Source organism: Bos grunniens, chromosome 22, assembly GCF_055505025.1.
Source record: "Bos grunniens cultivar Pamir isolate PY7600 chromosome 22, Bosgru_T2T1.0, whole genome shotgun sequence".
NCBI classification, from domain to species: domain Eukaryota; kingdom Metazoa; phylum Chordata; class Mammalia; order Artiodactyla; family Bovidae; genus Bos; species Bos grunniens.
This window is the reverse complement of record NC_141186.1, coordinates 39,549,532-39,570,198: the sequence shown is the minus strand read 5'-3', so window position 1 is coordinate 39,570,198 and position 20,667 is coordinate 39,549,532. Positions and strand designations below refer to the sequence as shown.

The 20,667-nt window shown below is 41.9% G+C and overlaps 1 protein-coding gene across 19 annotated transcripts in view; it reads left to right on the top strand.

Moving 5' to 3' along the window:
- Positions 1-20,667, top strand: part of PTPRG (protein tyrosine phosphatase receptor type G) — a 777,241-nt gene that overhangs the window by 608,616 nt on the left and 147,958 nt on the right. For all 19 annotated transcript variants that reach the window (XM_086367088.1, XM_086367083.1, XM_086367086.1 and 16 more), the window contains one exon: positions 14,405-14,562. In XM_086367088.1, coding sequence (XP_086223214.1) covers positions 14,405-14,562 — 158 coding nt within the window. The remainder of the gene's footprint in view (positions 1-14,404; positions 14,563-20,667) is intronic.

The following is a 20,667-nucleotide window of genomic DNA, read 5'->3' as shown; positions in this document are numbered from 1 at the left end:
GCTATCTCGGGATTGTATCATTAAGCAATGACTTTGGAAGCCAATAGTTCCTTGTGGAATTTAGAAAAGAGAAATCGGAAACCAAGGGGATGAGGTGGCAGGTGACAGGTTTGAAAACAGAAACTCCTCACTGCTAATGTGCTGGTACATGCTGGCTCTGCACCAGGTCAGGGTGTAATGTGCCCTGCAGCCATCACTAAATCCTCTGGAAACCCTCTGAGATACAACTCTCACGTTCCCCGTTACATAGGAAGGCAAGGAAAACAGGCAGTACCTGGGTGACTTGAACCAAGGTCTTCGTGACTTCAGACTGCCTCTTATTATTCCCAGGCCATCTCCTGCTCTGTTCTTGGCCAGGATTACCATTTGCTTCTTTTAGTTGATTGAAGCCCATCATATAGACTTGTTGAAGGGGCAAGTGAAGAAATACTTGAGGACCATACTCTCATCATCACTCCAACACCATTTTAATTATCCTTGAAGCAAAGAGCTTAGCCTGAACTTTCTGTCCAAGACTTAAGGGCTGAATCTCCTGAAAATATCTTGCATGGACTTCGGAAAAAGACATCCTAACGCAAGGAACATTGATAGCAAAGTATACTATTAGTCGGAAATGGCTGTATTATTATAATCCAGCAGCAAGGAGATGAAGGAGAGATGAATTGATGTGATCTGAGGGGTTCTTGCCTGTTTTGTGTAAGTGAACTTTGAACCCCTTGATCATAGCGTCCATCCATCAAATGCTTATTAAGTGCTAGTTTGGGTGTTGAGGGCAAAATGATCAACTAGATGTCCTCTGCCTTGGGAAAAATTTTAATCTCATGAGGATTTTTTTTTTTTTTTGGTTCTTGCCATTCTTGTTGTTGAAGGTCAAAGAGATTATTATTTGACTGCAGAGTCATCTCATGTGTTCACGTGATTATAGTTGGCCTGGAAGGAATGGAATTTGAAAAGGAATTTGGCATTTCATGGTTTGAAAGGAATTTTTATTTTTTAAAAATTTGCTTATGGGATAATTTTAGAGGAGTGGAATTTTGTTATTTTTCATTTGAAATTTGACTCTTCCAGAACATTACTGAACAAGGATTCTAGACCAAGGCTATAGAGTTCAGGTTGTCTTAGATTTGAATGCTGGCTCTGAAGCTTGGGAGCTGTGTGATCCTGTTCAAATCGGTGGTTCTCTTTGTCCCTGAGATTTCACCTGGGGGCGTGGTGATTATGAAAGTATCTGCCTCGTATTAATGATAAATGCTTTAAGACAGGGAAAGTACTGAGAAGGAAGGGTGCCTGGCATGTGTCCACTGTCCTTGAAATCAGAGGTCAGGAAATACAATCTGTGGGCCAGGTTTGGCCCACTGCCTTGTTTTTGTAAGTAAAGTTTTATTGGAACACAGCCACACCCATTCATTGATTTACTTACCGTCTATGACTAGGGCTTCCCTGGTGGCTCAGATGATAAAGAGACTACCTGCAGTGCAAGAGACCCAGGTTCAATCCCTGGGTCTCGAAGATCCCCTGGAGAAGGGAGTAGAAACTCACTCCAGTATTCTTGCCTGGAGAATCCCATGGACAGAGGAGCCTGGCGGGCTACATACAGTTCATGAGGTCCCAAAGAGTCTGACACAGCTGAGAACTAACACTTTGATGACTGCTTTTACACTGTAATGGCAGAGTTTTGTAACCGAGGGACTCTTTGGCCTGCAAAGCGTTAAATATTTTTACTTACTCGCTGGTTCTTTACAGAAAAAATTTGTCAACCCTGCCTTGTCTAAATGGTAGTAGCTATTCTGGGTCTACTAATGGTGTTGCTTCGCGCAGTGGTATGTGCATTACTTACCATTTGATACACTCTACAGAGATGGGCTTCCGTTTAGATTTTGCCCAAATTGCTACATCATCCAAATATATTTCAGTGGAATTAAAGAGGGTTCTGTTTTAATGTTAACCTTCAAGAAAGAAATCATTCAGATTTCCTCCCTCTTGAAGGGAAAAACCAGTGCTCTGTTATTTACGGGCCACTGATAGTTTTGAACATCTTAACACGCGACAGAATTTCCCCTTTGAAGTTTTCTGTTTCCAGCATCTAATTACATGGAACTTTCCTGAAGTGAGTTATAAATATGCAGCACCCTGCACTGGACTAATTTGCTCATGTCTATTGTGGATCCGGGAAGGGCAGATGCTTATCTGAACCCCCTTTGATCTCAAAATCTTCTAGAAACAGGCCCACTTCAGCCATTTCCACAGTTTCCTGGATTTGGGTGTGTCAGAACCACCACCATAGATGTGGGCTACTTCCATGTCTTTTCTTAGCCAAAGCCAGGAAATGGAATGCTGTGGGCTCTTATCACTAGGAACGCTTTTAACAATCATTGAGACAGAAAAAGCCTTCAGAAGTGATTCCTTTTAGGTTAGATTTGAATTTGGAGGCTCCTTCTCATTTAGCCAGCCTTCTTTATCAGTGTGTCATCATGAGAACAGGATTGTGGGAGCCCAGGGAAATGCCCGTTTCCTGATTCTTTCACTGGGGTGTGGAGGGCAAAGAGACAGTTTTAAAATGTCTCCACTGTGTCCTGCAGAAGCACTTGGTCAAGTGCGTGGGGCTCCCTGGGTGACTTTGCACGCCTAGTCTGTGCACGCCACCTTGGTGTAGTAGAAGCAGGGTCATGTCATGGCCAAGAGCACACGCTCTGGGTTTGAGTTTCAGTTCTGCTTTTGAGTAGTTGTACAGCCTGCACAAATCACTTCATCTCTTTGTGTTTAAATTTTCTTAGCCATGTAAAGTGGTTATAGTAACACCACTTACTGGTTTTTCTCGCGGAGCCAGTGACTTGCCAGTGACTTACTGTACATACTTGTGCCTGGTACACGGTCAGCATCCAGCGTCAGCGGTTATCACTGCCCTCCCCCACCCCTAGCGACAAGTTACTGTTGTTACCTGGGTGTTTTTTTTTTTTTTTTAATTTATTTATTTTTAATTTGTCTGCACTAGGTCCTAGCTGCAGCACTGGGATCTTCGATCTTCATTGCAGCATGCAGGATATTTAGTTGCAGGAGGTGAACTCTTGGTTGCAGCATGTGGGACCTAGTTCCCTGACCAGGGATGGAACCTGGGCCCCCGGCACTGGGAGTCTGGAGTCTTAGCCACTGGGCCAGCGGGGAAGTCCCTGTTGTTACTTGTTGATGTGGGTATGGTGGAGGCCATGAGGCGACAGGAAATGATTGTGGATTTCTGAGTTCTGCCCCATCACCACCTGGCTATTGAAATAGAATGTGTGTTGCTTGACTTAGTTGGGTCATTCAAAAATCAAATTAAGTGATGGAGAAACCGATCACAAAGTTGATTCGGGAGAGCCGGTCCCTTTGAGGTGAAGGCATAGGGAAGTGGACCAGGAACCAGAAAGAGGCTGAAAGGAAGAAAGGGGAACCTTTTATCTGTTAACTTCTTGCTGTGTGCTGAGCTCTACCTGGATGTTTTAAACATAGAGTGTCATTTAATCTCAACAGTAGCCCAGGGAGATATGAATTCTGAATCCATGGTACAGATGGGTAGACTGAGCCTCACAGAGCTGTCTCATTTGTCCTGGCTCATATCAGTGAAACAGTGATTTGAACCCATTTGTATTAGACTCAGATTCATTCTGCTGGACCAGTTTTCATTTCCATCCTCTACTGTCTTCCTAATTATTGTCAAAATCACTTACCTCTGGGTTTCTGCCTAGGTTTCTCCTCTGTGAATTAGGTCATTAACTGAGTGTCTAAAAGAATATACACGCCATGTGAGTTATGGCCACCAGAACCGTGTCAGGGGAGAGGCAGGCAGTGAAACTGTTCACTGGTAACACTGGGTCTCCGTCACTGTATAACTCTGTATAAGCTCAGTGTCCTGTGCATTATAATTGTTGATGGGACTCTGAGCTCTTTGTGTAGTTTCTCTTTGGAAATGTTAATGTCGGCACGTGCTTCACTCCAACATCAATCCTTAAATCAAAATACCACATTTGGCCATCTGCAGCTGCCAGTAAACTCAAGGGGGTTAGATGTCTTTGAACCTGCGTAAAGTGGCTGTTAACCTTGGAGGGCCACCCTAGGTCCTTGAATTCAGGAGTCTGATTATCAGGTGAGCACTCTCCTGCTCAAGTCGCCCTTGCTCAGACCCTGCAGTAAGACGCCATCATGGGAGCTTCTCAGATGTTCTCAGACCACACCCATGGTGAAAGCCAAGGGGCATGTATTAAATTCTCTGCCCACTGGCGGAGACTGTTTCAGAGGCAGAAATAAGCTCCACACATCTCTGAGGTACCCTTTAGTTTGCTCCATTTATGCTTGCATAGGATCACTTGTCCCCATCCCTTCTAAACACCCTACCCTTCACAAAGGAGCAAGTGTCAGCAAACTTTCTCAGTAAAAGGATTGAGGGCAAAATTTTTTAGGTTCTGCCGGCCATCCATTGTGGGCTGCAACAACTCAACTGCCCAGTTTTAGCCTGAAAGCAGCCATAGACAATGGCGTGGCTGTGTTCCAGTAAAACTTTATTCACGAGAGCAGGTACTAGACAGGATTTGGCCTCGGGGCACAGTTTCCCCACTTGTGAATTAGAGCTCCTTCGTGACTTGGTTCAGTCAATGTTTTCAGCCCTGTGTAGTGGACCTGTTCTCTCAGGTACTGTCCTGGGCCCTGGGGATGCAGTAAGGAGCCACAATCTTGGTGTAATAGAGCTTCCAGTTAGCTTTAAAAAAAAAAAAAAAAAGCTATTGTTAACTAATTACACAGATTGTATAGCTATGACCATTGTTTAATTATCAACTTGTTGCCTTTATTAATGACTTTTGAAGTAATGATTCATCTTACAATTGATGGTGACACGGATATGAAGAAATCTAGGATTTATTGGTTATTTAAAATACACCAGCTGCTGTGTTTGTTCCTTCGTTCTCTTTTCACAGTGATTGGGCATCTGCTCTGTTCTGGGCAGTGTCTTAGTTGCTGGATGTACAGGGTACCCAAAAAAGATGAGGTATTTTTCTCTTGTGGAATTATCCAACTCTTGAGAAGAGACCAACAGTAAATAAGTAAACACAGGAAGGAAAAGGTAACAGAAAGGTGAGGAGGAAGGTGATGGTCAACAAGGGAGAAGCTGGAGAGAAGTTGGCCTGCAGAGCTAGATCCTGGAGGGCCTCATGACTGTGGCGAGAAGCTTGGATTTTACTGTAAATGAAATGAGAAGCCACGGGAGGATTCTGAGCTGGGCAGTGTCAGGATTAGATTTAGGTCTACGAGGTTAAGTGAGTTCTTCAGTCTTCAGAGAGATTTCTTCACCTGATCATGTTTGTATCCGCTGCAGGCAGGGTGCCCAGAGACATGGACTCAGGTAGTAGAAAAGGATACCCAGACTCCCTCGCACTTCTCTGTGTGATCTTAGGTCAGCCGCTTTCCCTCTCCGGACCTCATTTTCTTTATTTGTACATGGAATAGAACTAGCATCCTTTGAAACTCTTCAGAACCCTGCAGTTCTCTGTGGTTCTGGGGTGACTCCTCAGGGATCCCCTTGTTGTAACCTCAGCGTAGTACTTGTTCCTTAAAATCTTCTGTCATGAAGCCTTGCTGAAGCTACACCTTGAAAATGGTCCAGCTCCACTTGGTTGCCCCATCTTTGCCATTTTATCCTCATTTTTTTTTCCATCTTCCTTATAGATGAGAGATGACATGTCTGCTAGTCACCATCCAGTCAGATGGAGCAAGCTTCATTTCTTATATTTAGATCATGAAATGAGTTCCTTGAGTCCCTCTGCCACCATCATAATTACAATGTAATGCTCTTTAACGTCCGTGGGGGCTGCTAGATGCCAAGCTCCTGAAGTCCTGGAGTTCCGGCCCTCCGGCTCTTTCTCCCCATTTTGAGTTCCCGTTTTTTGTTTTTGTTCGGCAGGCCCTTCTGTCACCAGCTTGTCTGACCCACCGCCCCTCCCAGATCACACAGTCCACATGTGCCTAGTCCAGGCTTCACCCAGAGCTGCTGACTTCAGTTGAGTGTTTTGGCCTCGTCACAAATTTTAGCCAAATTCCAGGGTATCCTTAACCATCAGCTGATTTTCTTTTTTTTTTTTTTTCCCCCTCCTTGAGTTGTCAGATTTGGGCTCTTGAACTTTCCTTCCAGTTTTCCTTTTCCTCTGCTTCACTTCACCACACACAAGGCAGAACCACTTTGCAGTGGCCTTTCTCTCTGCCCGGAATGTCCTCCCCAGGTAGGCACATGGCTTGTTTCCATCTTCAGGTTTTTCAGTCAGAGGCTTCCATCTCAAGGGGTCTGTGCTTAAAACCCCATTTTCAGGACAATAGTCAGAGAGAGTCACCTGATTGAGAAATGGGTCATTCAAATATAACTAAGTTGTTGGCAGCTGAATTTGGTCTCAAACCCAGCCATGAGTAGAGCAGTGAAAAAAATGTTCCAGGCAGAGTGGAGAGGCAGTGCAAGGGCCCTGGGGTGGTATGATCATGGAGTAGCCAGAGGTCCATGTGGCTCAGCCTAAGGCTCAGAAAGTAGCAGAGGATGAGACTGCAGAAGGCAGAGGAGCCCACTGACACAGTCCTCATAAAAACTGACTTCTCAAGTGTGATCAACATTATTAAATATGCAGAACCTCAGTCCCCATTCCCAAGCCTACTGGCTCAGAATCTACAGTACAACGGGCATCCCAAGTGATTTGCATACACATTGGTTTTGAGCAGCACTATCGTAAATCTTCTCCCATTTAGCATCACCTAATCCCCAGTTTTTGCCCAATGTCATTCTCTCCCTGCCTTTCCCTGTATGAAGCAGAAGGCCAGTCCTACCCCAGTGATTTTAAGCTTTTAGGGAAAAATTAATAGCTTTTCCTTATAAAAAGTTTTGGAAAACACTGAAGAAACCAGTCCTTGGGCTAAATATCAAAGTTTTGGCTTTCTGTTCTTAGTTTATTTTATATATGTCCCTAAAATTGGTTGAGTTCTTGTTTTGAGGATTTTCTTCCCTTTGCCACCATCACATTCTGTCCATACTCTGCAATGCAATGCTCTGTTAATTGGGGTGTGTGCATATGTTTTCAGTATAATTCCATAGGTCTTGATTAGTGCATAGGTCTCCTCTCTGTGCTGATTGTTCATCATATTTTATAAAGGCTTTCTTTTTTCCTATATAACCAAAGCATTGAAAATATTAGGTTATTAACACACTGAAAAACGCAATCAATCAGATGATTATCATCTAATGTTTTAATGATCACATTTTTAATCCAATTATGCATGTTTGAATCTTTCAAATTTTCTTTAATTAAAGATTGCCTCCTGGCACTGCTATCAGAAATAAGAAATTGAACAGAATTGAGCCAGATATAATTTAATGTTGAAAGGAAACTGCAAGGATAACTGGGCCTCTCTGCATTTAATGGTTGACCATGACTTTAAAGCCCTCATACAAAATTTTCTAATTGATAAGAAAATTTAATCATCTCTGGATGTACTCTGTTTGCATTCAAATAAGGTATTTCTTTTTCTAAATAAACCTCCCCTAACTGATTATTCATATTGTCGTTCAGAATGCTTAAAAATGAAAGACAGAGTTGGGTGAAATGTAGACTACTTAATACAGTGTGTATTTAATAAAAAAGTCATACATTATTCATTTTTGCAATTTGAATAACTTTGAATTTAGCATCCCTGTTCCTCATCTTTTTCTTTGATGAACAATTAATTATTAAAATATAATATTGTCTGCATACAGTACTGGGATCCTTGAAAGTGGAATATGAGATTCATTCCTTTTCAATTCTTTTATCTAGTAATGCACAGTACCTGCTTATTATGGTATAATGGAATGAATGGTAGGATAAGCAGAGTGTTTCAAATATTTTTCTCAACTAGTTAAGTGTCTGGGACAGCAATGTTTCAAATTCAAATTACTAATTAGGATAAAAGTTGGAGGCAGAGTGTCCTGATCTGGATGGCTTTAGAGTCAAACTGCCCTTTATAATAGGATTCATTTTAACAAGTACTTATCTGTGCTTATTCTGTGCTTTCCTAAGCCCTTAACTATTGTTGATTCTGGTGGCTTAGACAGTAAAGCATCTGTCTACAATGCTGGAGACCCGGGTTCGATCCTTGGGTCCGGAAGATCCCCTGGAGAAGGAAGTGGCAACCCACTCCAGTACTATTGCCTGGAAAATCCCATGGACAGAGGAGCCTGGTAGGCTACACTCTATGGGGTCGCAGAGAGTCCACTGAGCAACTCCACTTTAACTAATGTTGATTCATGTAATACTCTCCTGATGAGATAAGCCTTCAGATGAGTCACTGTTATAAACCCATTTTACAGATGAGGAAATAGTTGCAGAAAGATTAAAGTAACTTGTCTTAGGTTAGGCCCTTAGGTAGACTAATTAGGTTTCAATTCCAGAGGCCTGGCTCTAGCAGTCCCTATTAAACAGAGTGAAGTAAGCCAGAAAGAAAAATACCAATACAGTATACTAACGCATATATATGGAATTTAGAAAGATGGTAACAATAACCCTGTATACAAGACAGCAAAAGAGACACTGATGTATAAAACAGTCTTATGGACTCTGTGGGAGAGGGAGAGGGTGGGAAGATTTGGGAGAATGACATTGAAACATGTATAATATCATGTATGAAACGAGTCGCCAGTCCAGGTTCGATGCACGATACTGGATGCTTGGGGCTGGTGCACTGGGATGACCCAGAGGGATGGTATGGGGAGGGAGGAGGGAGGAGGGTTCAGGATGGGGAACACATGTATACCTGTGGCAGATTCATTTCAATATTTGGCAAAACCAATACAATATTGTAAAATTTAAAAATAAAATAAAAATAAAATTTAAAAATAAATTAAAAAAAAAAAAGATTTTCTTAGTGAGGGAGTGTAGATTTTTAGATGAAAAGTGCATTCTTCTTTATTTCCAATGGCTATACTCAGAACTCTCGATCTTGGGTCCAGCCAGTTAAGTGCCTTGTGGCTTGTGAGGGCTTTCTGGGCAGTGCCAGAAATACTGGGTAGCATTTCTAAAGTTGTTTCTAACAGTTAAGCATTATGAGTGCCCCCATCTTGCCAGTGGAGCACTCCTATGGGACTGAGCAGAAAACGGAATTTTCAGAAATAGCAGTAATAATTAATGTTTGAGTTGAACTTAGAAAACTCAAGGGAAAAAGAAAACAACTTGAGAGTTAATTCTGTAATGCATGTTCATAGAAAAAATTCTCGTTAACGATGGAGGCCCCTGAAATGTAGTGTGGCCCGCCCCCCTTCTTGCTGTGGCTCTAGGATGGCCTTCTACCACTACCCCCTCCGCCCTCCCATGCTTGGCGTGAAATCGGGAGTGGGCACAATGTGGCCCAAGGACCAAATCCGTGTCACTGTTTCCGTGTGGCTTCTGAGCTAAGAATGGTTCTCATATGTGAACCCTAAGTAAGCAAAATCTTATTCCTGCCTTCTCCCCAGTCCTAAAGAATTCCATTCTTCCCATTAGTAGATGTAAATTTTTTAAACTGTCCTCAGTTGTTATTAGCATTTTGAGCATCGTTAATAAAGTCATGGAAATGTGTTTGTTATATAGCTACCTATGTAACATCTTTGGTTTTGCCTCTTGGCCTGCAATACCTAAAATATTACTCTCTGGCACTTTCTAGGAAACATTTGCTAGTCCCTGGCTTAAAACACAAACCAATCTCGGCTGCAAGCCACTGTGCTAATAAGAACATCACGTTTATTAGTCTGATTAATTGTCACTCCTGAGGGGTAAATAGCCTCAGTTTTTCCATTTTACAGATAAGGGAAGTAACTCAGAGAGGTTAAGAGCCTTTCCTAAGGTCACACAGCTATTGAATATCAGTTGATTCTGAAGCTCATACTAGAGCTTTGGCAAAGAAAATTGTAACCTACAGTGCTCAGACTGATGGAGACTATATCAGACATGCTATGCCTCTAAGGCACTAGTAATTCTGTTTAAAAAAAAAAAAGAAAACACATGCAGAAACATTCAAGGAAGTACATGGCTAAGTATAGGCTTAGTAGTGTAGAGGAATAATAATAATAGTAATAATACAAGTAGTAAGAATTAGAGTGAGAATCGTATGTCGTTCATGAGATGTTTAGTCTGTTCCCAGCTCTTTCTGAACTCCATTTGCATACAGATTTGTTTAATCTTCACAACAGCCTGGGAAGGTTTAGTAACTAAGATCACACAGTTCACAGGTGGGAGAGTTGGGATCTGAACCCAGTAGAATAAGAATCTGCTCGTTTCACCAGTTTCTGTAGGAATGGAGAAATGAAGGTGCTGATGAAGTTTTCGGCATTTGGTGATATTTCCTGCTCACAGACTTAACTGTTTCTGATTCTCAGTGGTATCTTTGAAGAAAGAATCCAGTCTCCTTAAGTTTTTGACCTTAGGTTTGTTATTCCTCTTTGGTCTCCTATTTTCCCAACTGTAAAATTAAAGAATTGGACTAAATGGGTGGTTTTCAAAGTGTCCCTGGGGTTTCCAGCTCAGCTTCCACCTTGGTGGCTGCACTCTGGCTGTGTGACTTGCCTGGCTCCTGTGTAAGATGGAGTTTGAAGAAAGGGTTCTTCGGCTCCCGAAGCCAGTGACCCAGGGAGGTCTGGTAATAATAAGTACTGAAGCCCCTCCCTTTTTTTCCCCATCACTAGGTCTACCGGCCCCACCACTCATCTTACTGCACCTTTTTTTTAAATCAGTTTTTAGGTGCTTTGCAATGTTGTATTAGTTTTTTTTGTACAGCAAAGTGAATCGTCTATGCGTATGCCTATATCCCCTTTTTTTTGGATTTCCTCCCCATTTCGGTCACCACAGAGCACTGAGTTCCCTGAGCTATAGGGTAGGTTCTCTTCTAATGAATTAAACTGGAACCTGTGTCTGAAGCCCTTCGGTTGATTTAGGACAGAGAAACAGTGCTGTATTTGTAGGGGTGGTCCTGCCTACAGTTCCCATCAGTCCTTGCCGAATTTAAGAGCCCGTACAGGAATGGTACATGAAAGTCCCGATTCTCTTGAAACCGTGTTCCCTTTTGAAATTCACCCACCTCTGATTGGCGGGGCAGGTTTTTCTGACTTATCTGTCTGTATTCTTTAAAGCCACAGCCTCTTCCCAGAGTGGGTGCTTTTGATGGGGGCTTTGCTGCCCCGGGCTTACAGGGATTGTCCTGTCACTACCTGGCTGCATCCAGAGTGCTTAACTGCAACCCTAATGTTAGGTCAGGGCCCTCGGGGAAAACTCGGAAGATTTTCCTGTCCTTCAGTCCAGAGCCCTTGATCCTCAGGCAGGTTGGTGTGCTGCGGTGTGATGCCAGGTTTACCTACAACACCGGAGGAATGAAGGTGGCGGTTTTTGATGCCAGACCCTGTGCACCCTGTACTGCATGGGGCTTTGTGTTGACTATTTGCACAGCCCAGGAAGTCCAGAAGCAGCAAGCAGAGGCCAAAAGGGTTCTTCTTCCCAGCCAAGCCAGTCCCTGCCAAGCACGCTAACAGAATTTCCCCTATCATTAGGTGGCTGGTAACCAGGTTAAATTAAAGCCTAGACTTGCCAGCGGGTAGAGGGGTGACTCTGTTATTTCCGGCCTTTTATCCCACAGAAATTGCTTTTGTCGTTTTGATTATAGCACCCTATGATGCATTTATTAGTTAACATTTAATTTTCCCCTTTAAAAAATGAGCTAAAAACCTTTGCAGAATCAGCCAAAGTTTCTGAGCCTCATGAATAACTGCTGGCGCTTTACTCTTCACTAGTGACCCGGGGCTTATTGATTTAACCTCTCCGTGCCTTAAGTTCAACATCTGGAAAATTGGAATATTAGAAGTACATACTCTAAAGGTTTATAAAGGGAAAGGGTGTGGTGATGGCCTAAGACAAATGAGAGCCTGAATTCCAAACTCTGCTACATGGTTGTATATGACAGCACTGGAGATGGTAATAGTAATCCCATGATGTCATGCTTCATGGGACTGTCTTTAAGTAGTAAATAAATCAGTCTTTGCAAAACTCTTAGAACAGGGCCTGGCACATACAGTAAGTGCTGTTTAAATGTCTGTGGTGTGGTGTGCCAAGTCGCTTCAGTCGTGTCCAACTCTGTGCAGCCCTATGGACCCACCAGGCTCCTTTGTCCATGTGATTCTTCAGGCAAGAATACTCAAGTGGGTTGCCGTGCTCTCCTCCAGAGAATCTTCCCAATTCAGGAATTGAACCTTCCATCTCTTATGTCTCCTGTATTGAAAGGCAGGTTCTTTACCACTAGCGCCACCTCGGAAGCCAGTTTAAATGTCTGCAACATGTAAATACTCAGAAGAGTGCTTGGTATATAGTAAAAGTGAAATAAATACTAGGTTTTGTTCAATAAATCTCTACCAAAAGGAAATTTTCATTTTCATTATTCTAATATAGTTGATCTCTGTTGGTTTTTTGCCTTAACCCTCAGTTATATAGATCTCTTGAGTCTAAGGATAACACATTTGCCCAAATACCTGTACTGGTTGTTCTAAAGGAAAAGGCGGGAGGAGGTGTGAGGCTGGAAAGAATATTCCTGTAAGTCACGGGTGTGTCCATGCAGTTACCTAGAGCCTTGCAGTTCCCAGTGTCCAGGGGTGCTTGTGGAGGAGGCCATCAAGGAGCTAAGGCAACCTATTAGCAGGATGGGCTTCCCAGGTGGCTCAGTGGTAAAGATCCGCCTGCCAGTGCAGGAGACATAGGTGATGAGGGTTTGATCCCTGGGGCGGGAAGGTCACCTGGAGAAGAAATGGCAACCCAGTCCAGTATTCTTGCCTGGAAAATCCCATGGACAGAGGGTCCTGGCAGGCCACAGTCCATAGGGTCACGAAAGAGTCAGACATGACTTAGTGACTAGACAACAGTAACCTTATTACAGCCCTAAAAGAAATTCCAGACTAGGCATTTGAATAGCCAGGTGGAGATCACAACCTTCTCTGGCTTATGAGAGAAGCTAGATGATCTACTGTGTCTAATGGGGAGAGTTATAATATAGTCCCCTAATCTCTTGTACTGTTCCTTCCTGCCTCAGGACCTTTGCACATGCTGTTCACACAGCTTAAAATGCTCTTCTTTTCCTGTTCAGTATTCACCTAGTTAACTTTAGCTTCTTTAGCAGAATCAGAATTGTGCAAGCTCTGGTGTCAAGGTGCCTGGGCTCATATCCCAGCTCTGCAACACAGGAACTGAGCTCTTCTCTCGCTTGTTTTCCTCATTGAGTTATTGTACAATATCAGTGTTGGGTCTCAACTTAAATGGCATTTCCACTACCTAAGAGAACACCCCTCCACTTTTGTAAAAAGAAGAAGCCTATTTTCTGGGCCATCATTTTATAAATTCAGGGCCATGCCTTGGTTTGATTTCACTTTGATGTGAGTAAGCCTTGGATGAAGCCATAATGAAACTGTTACCAACTTTGGAATTGCAGTTTATAGTTGCCGTCATTTCGTTTTCCTTCTTCATCTCGTGGGTGTCCCAGAGTTTGTTCACCTGATTATTAGTTCATAAGTATTAGATGGAAAAGGGGTCTATGATGCAACAAGGGTGGGTATAACTGAATCCCTTTGCTGTGCCCCTGAAACTAATACAACATTGTAAGTCAACTATATTTCAATAAATAATTTTTAAAAATTAAAACAGACATTAAAAATGGACTTAGCACAACTCTGCTATATTTAAAATGGGTAACCAACAAGGACCTACTGTACAGCACAGGGAACTCTGCTCAGTGTTATGTGGCAACCTGGATGGGAGGGGTGTTTGGGGGAGAAAGGATACATGTATATGTATGGCTGAGCCCCTTTGCTGTCCACCTGAAACTGTCACAACACTGTTAATCAGCTGCACCCCCAATATAAAATAAAAAGTTAAATAGAAAGACTTAGTTAAAAAATATATAAAACATCTCATTAATAGTTTTAACTGTGATTAAATATTGAAATAATATTTAAAATACAGTGGATTAATTAAAATTTATGAAGGCTTAAAAAATGTTGGAAAGGAATGAGGTAAACAAAACCACGTCTGTTTCTTTTCTGCAGGACTCAGGGACTCGACTGTGCTAATGTTTTGCCTGTTTCCTGGGGACAGAGAGAGGGGTTGCAGTGTTGCCTGGTGCTGTTCACCATGAAACCTGTTTTTCATGAAATACAGCGCTGTGCGAAGTCTCAGAACACACCCTGGGAAATGCTGCTTTGTTTTCCATGGCTCTCCCACCACCAAATGCTCATGCTTCTCAGGATGTAAACAAACACAAGACTTGTGACGTGGCGCCCGACGCCGAGGGTTTTGACTGTGTGTCTGCCGCGTAGCAGGACTTAACCACTGTGTTTTCTTTTCCCTCTTCTCCCAAACAGAGAAGGAGACCTTTCTGGATCCTTTCATCCTCCGGGACCTCCTGCCTGCATCCCTGGGCAGCTATTACAGGTACACAGGTTCTCTGACGACCCCACCGTGCAGCGAAATTGTGGAGTGGATAGTGTTCCGGAGGCCCGTCCCCATCTCTTACCATCAGGTAGCTACTTAGCCCCCAGAGGGCTTCCATACTTAACTTGTTTTGTGTTGACTTAACCTGATGACATTGCTAGAGTATAACCAGGATAACAATTTTGTTTTTTGGTATCCTTTGCTTCTCACTGATTCTTTACATATTTTTGCACCCGGGAATTGTAAAATATAAGACATGGCTTGCTCAGCCACAAATGAACTTAGTTGAAGAGAATAGCAGGCATGAAAGCAGATATCTTGTAAGTATTCAGTCTTGAGCAGATAAATGCCACCCTCTGTGATGATGAGACCTTATGCCAGGAACTGTTGAGCTCTTTATATGCGTTAACTCATTTAGTCTTCATGAGCAGTCTTATGAGGTAGGTGCTGTTCATACCTTCATTTTATAGAAGAGACACAACAGAAGTGAAGTGATCTGTCAAGGTCACCCAGCCAGCTGCGAGGCCAGGATGTCTGACCCCAAGGTCATGCTCTGAGCTACTAAACCTCCTCAAAGTTCAGAAAAGAGAAATTGGTATACATGAAGAAATGAAAGAAAAAAATGCCACCAGTGGAGTTCTTTCTATATGATAGGCATTTTACATGTAATCAATTTAGTTGCAAAACAACATTGAGAGTTCGGTATATTGCACACAGGTGGTACAGGTAAGGACAACATCATGGTGTGGAGAAGTTGAATAACATGACCAAGGATTCATGGTCAATGAAGATTGAAGCCAGAAAACCAAGCCTGAGTTTGTCTAATTGCAAACCCATGTTGCTGACCCCTACATTGAACTGTGTCTCTCTGAGTGTGACCTGGCAGATGTCATAGTATGCTGGGCTTAGGCTGAGCTCTTAACTGTGGGTAGGAATTTGGTGAAATGCAGATGAGATTAGGGGAAAATATCAGAGAAAGAGGATCCAGCAGGGGGTGAGAGGTCTTGACATCCCCTCACCCCATGAGGATTAACAGATGGAATGGGGAAAGAAGGCAAATATGATTTTTGATGAAAAATGCAATGTGTATTGCAGTAAAAGAAGAGTAGACTTCTCCATAATTTCATAAAATGGGACCAAGAACAATTGGTAGGATTTGTAAGACCATGTGTGGATTTGAGCTGTTGACTCAGGACCGTTTGAAAAATGGAACATTCTTATCAGAGACATCCATACAGATGCATCCTTAACGTTGGTCAGCTAGGGATGAAGCTAATGTCAAGGAAGGGGGAAGTTTTCAAATTACATGATAAATTAATATAACAGAAGAAGACACAGGCAACAAGATTAAGAACCTGGCTGGCATGGGAAATAGTCCAAAGATTTTTATAACAGGGCAGAGAGTACAGTAAAGGGAATGGGAGAAATAGAATTGGATGGTATCCTGGTCAGGGCTGTTTGGGGTATCAGAAACAGAAACGTACTTAAAATAGCTTCAGTAGAGGGAATATTTGAAGGAAACCAGAGTAGGGACATCCTGAGATGAAGACATCGTGACCAGGACTGTTACTAGCAAGTGAGGCACGAGTTGTACTCTGTCTTTTAGGGGCCAGCTCTTACATCTTAAGAGTTTCTGCCACAGCTTTGTGATTCTGTCCTTTTGCAAAACTCTGGTGCTGTCTCTCTGTCCCAGTTTGAGTGTGGTTTTCTTTGGAGGGGATTGGAGCCCAGTATGGTTTGTTGTTCATTTGTTAAGTTGTGTCCAACTCTTTGCAACCCCATGAACAGCAACACCCCAGGCTTCCCTGTCCTTCACAGTCTTCTGGAGTTTGCTCAAACTCATGGCCATTGAGTTGATGATGCCATCCAACCATCTTATCCTGTGTCGCCCCCTCCTCCTCCTCCCCTCAATCTTTGTCAGCATCAGCGTCTTTTCTGAATTGACTGTTCACATCACCTGCCGAAGTACTGGAGCTTCAGCTTCAGCATCAGCCCTTTCAATGAACATTCAGGGTTGATTTCCTTTAGGAGTGACTGGTTTGTTTTCCCGCTGTCCAGGCAACTCTGAGGAGTCTTCTCTAGCACCACCCAGCTGCCAGCTGTTAGTGGTCTGGGTCTTGGGTCAAGTATTCAGAAAGATAGATCTGAGTAGAAGTTATCCAACAGCAAGTTGGATGGCCTTGGTCTTGTGTCCATTTCTTCATAAATCAGCAGAGGTGCTGGTTGTGTCCTGAGACATCAGTGTTTGTTGCCATTCTGGGCAGGGAGGGAAGTGGGAAGGGAGCAGATTATCTAGAAGGACCTATGTGACGGAGAGAGATCCCACTAGAAAACGTAGGAGCTGTGGGACCAGGGAAAACAGGTTAATTTGGCCTTACTACAGTTGGCAGGCATTTTACTTTCAGATTTTTCTTTTTTTCCTTTTAATTCCATTGTGATGAAAAAAGAAGGACTAGCAATTTGGTTGCTGAACAGGATCTGCTGGCTTTAAGGAGATAATGAAATATAAAACAAATTTTCTTCCTCATGGTGAGGCCAGCATTGTTTTATTAAAATGTAAGAAAACTGCAGTCCAAATATTTATATCCTTAAGGTTCGGGGTGGGGGACAGAGCTTTGAAAAGGGACCCTTTTTGTCGATTAAGATAAATGCTTTTGTCTTCAAAGATATAAAGGCTTGAGATAATGAGGTTAGAAAATTCAAGTTTGGCTTTTTTTGTTTTGTTTTTTTTTTTTGGAGGGTGAAGGGGAGGCATGAGAGGTAATTGTTTGGCTGAGGTGAAATAGACCTTTAACACATAACTGGGTTTTACTGCAGTTTGGTGAATGTTAAACAAAATACAGAGTTTTAGGCTTGGATGTCTTGTCAAGTATTTGTCAATGAGAAGCATTTTGACATTTGGGAACTGGGTATCTTAAAAAGTGCTTTGTTAACATCTTTTCATGCTTCTCCTCTGCTACTCATACTCTCAAAGAGAAATCACGGAAGAGTTTTGTTTTGTTTTGTTTTTCCCTGTGATTTTCAGTCTGTGACCTCTCTGTAGGTACTATTGTTTCAAGAGAATGGTGAAGAAATAAACTAGTCATACTGGCTCCCCAGTTTCTTGCCTCTGAGCCGCCTTTAGATAATGCTTCACTTGCATCAAGCACAGCTTCATATATCCCTTCCTGTTTCCCAAGGGAGGAAGCGACTCATTTTCATGTGGCCACACTGATTCCTTGCTGGTGAGCTGAGTGGAGGTCACCGCTGTGTCAGTCCTCAGACAGGAAAGTGTTAGCCATCCCAAGTATTGTCGTTTCAGCCCTTCCCACCTTGCGCCTGCCAACATTCTTTCTGTAGTTAGCACAGAATGTTCATTTCCGAAAGGCAAATGGCCAATTCAGAGAAGACAAGTAGACAGAATTCCATGTCTGCTTCTGTCAGGGGGAAAAAAAAAAAGCTTTCCTAGTCATTCATCCTTCCTTTTCTCCAAAGGCTCTTCTCTTCTACAGGGTGGGGACCTGTCAGCAGTGAAAAGGAGAGCAGGTTCACCCTAAAATAGAGTGCTGAGCACTTACTGTTGACTTTTATGATGTGGATGTCTTTCTGAGTAAATATGAGCCTCTTTTGTGGGTTTCCTTGGGCATTCAAACCAACCCTGCAGCTAGTGAGCTCTGACACTGGCTTCTGTGATAATCTAGATTTGAATGTGGTGTAGGTAATGGAATCACGTTGGTTGGCTTGGTTGATCAGCAGTCAGCATGGCTTGTGTGGCTCCCCTCAGGTCGACTGTAAATATCAGGCAAAAATCCAACCATGATTTTGTCACCCAAACAAAACGGCAACACCCTCAGTCCTGGCACAGGAGGCCAAAGGAACAGGGACCAGCACATTGAGATGGGTCCCTGCCTTGTGTTCATGATCAGTCAGGGAACATGATAATTTTTAGTCTACTATCTAGGATGTGTTTTATTCTATAGCAGTGGCTGTCAGATGGTGATACTTTGGCCATCGGAGACTATCCCAACCTTCACTTTCCAAGACTGTTGGCTTCTATAGTTTGAAATATGACACTACATATGATCTCTCCTAGCATCAGTTTTGTTGAAGTGCTTCTTGGAGGTTCTATCAAAAAGACTAGTTTATTTGTTTTATTTGCATGACTTCTAAAAAATTGAAGTTAGATGATTTTTTATTGGAGTTCATAGTTGATTTACAATAGTGTGCTAGTTTCAGATGTACAGCAAAGTGCCTCAATTATATATATATATTTCAGATTATTTTCCGTTATAGGTTATTACAAGAGGTCCAGTATTGTTCTCTATGTTACACAGTAAATCCTGTTATGTGCCTGATTTATGTACAGTAGTTTATTAATCCTATACTCTAAGTTATCCTTCTACACCACTTTTCTCTTTGGTAACCATAAGTTTGCCATCTATGTCTATAAGTCTATTTCTGCTTTGTATATATATATTCATTTGTATTTTTTTATATTCCACATATAAGTCATATCATATAATGTTTGTCTTTTTCTCTTTGACTTACTTCATTTAGTATGATATTCTAGGTCCATCTATGTAATTGCAGATGGCAGTATTTCATTCTTTTATACAGCTGAGTAATATTCCATTGTGTGTGCGTGAAGGGGGGCACAACTGGTCATCTATTAATGGGCATTTGGGCTGCTTCCATGACTTGGCTGTTGTAAATAGTGTTACTATGAACATTGGGGTGCATGTGTCTTTTCAAATTAGTTTTTGTCTTTTCCAGATACATTCCCAAGAGTGGGAATGCTAGATCATATAGTCGCTCTATTTTTAGTATTTTGAGGAACCTCCATGCTCTTTTCCATAGTGGCTGTACCAGTTTACACTCCCACCAATAGTGTAAGAAGGTTCCCTTTTCTCCACACCCTCTTCAGCATTTATTATTTGTAGACATTTTGATAATAGCTATCCTTAACCAGTGTGAGGTGATACTTCATTGTAGTTTAACTTTGCATGTCTATAATAAGTAACAATATTGAGCATCTTTCATGCCTTCATTGGAGGAATGTCTGTTTAGGACTTCTACTCATTTTTTGATTGGGTCGTTTGTTTTTTGGATGTTGAGTTGTATGTTTTGGAAATTAACCCTTTGTCAGGCACATCGTTTCCAGATATTTTCTCCCATTTCATAGGTTGTGTTTTTGCTTTATTGATGGTTTCCTTCGCTATGCAAAAGCTTTTAAGTTTAATTAGGTTCCATTTGTTTACTTTTGTTTTTATTTCTTTTGCTTTGGGAAAGTGACCTAAGAAAACATTGCTACAATTAATGTCCAAAAATGTTTTGCCTATTTTCTCTTCCAGGAATTTTATGGTGTTATGTCTTATATTTAAGTCTTTAAGCCATTTTGAGTTGATTTTTGTGTATTGTGTGAGGGTGTGTCCTAACTTCACTGATTTACATGCAGTTGTCCAGCTTTCCCAACTAGTTCCTGAAGAGATTTTCTTTTCCCCTTTATTTATTTCTGCTTCCTTTGTTGTAGATTAACTGACCATTGGCATATGGGTTTATTTCTGGGCTCTCTCATCTGTTCTGTTGATCCATACATCTGTTTTTATGCCAATAGCATGCTGTTTTGATTATTGTAGCTTTGTAATATTGTCTTAAGTCTGGGAGGGTAATGCTTCCAGCTTTGATTTCTTCTCCCTACTCCTCCAGGATTATTTTAACAATACAGGGTCTTGTGTAGTTCCATATAAATTTTAGGAATATTTCTTCTAGTTCTGTGAAAAATGTCACGGGTTATTTGATGGGGATCATGTTACATCTATAGATTGCTCTGGGTAATCTGGCCATTTAAACATTACTTCTTCCAGTCCACAAGCATGGGATATCTTTCCATTTCTTTGGGTCACCTTCAGTTTTCCTTATCTGTGTCTTACAGTTCTCAGCATATAGGTCTTTCACCTAACGATTAGGTTTATTCCTAGATACTTTGTTTTCTGATGCAATTTTAAAATGGATTTTTTGTTTGTTTAACTTTCTGGCATTTCATTGTTAGTGTAAACAAATTGTGAATATTAATCTTGTATCCTTGTACTTTGCTGAATTCATGTATTAGTTTTAATAGTGTTTATGTGGGGTCCTTAAGTGACATGACTTTTTAAAATTTCAACCAATATTGTTCCTGTCATAAAGAGTAGAGCAACTCTTTTGAATTAAGACC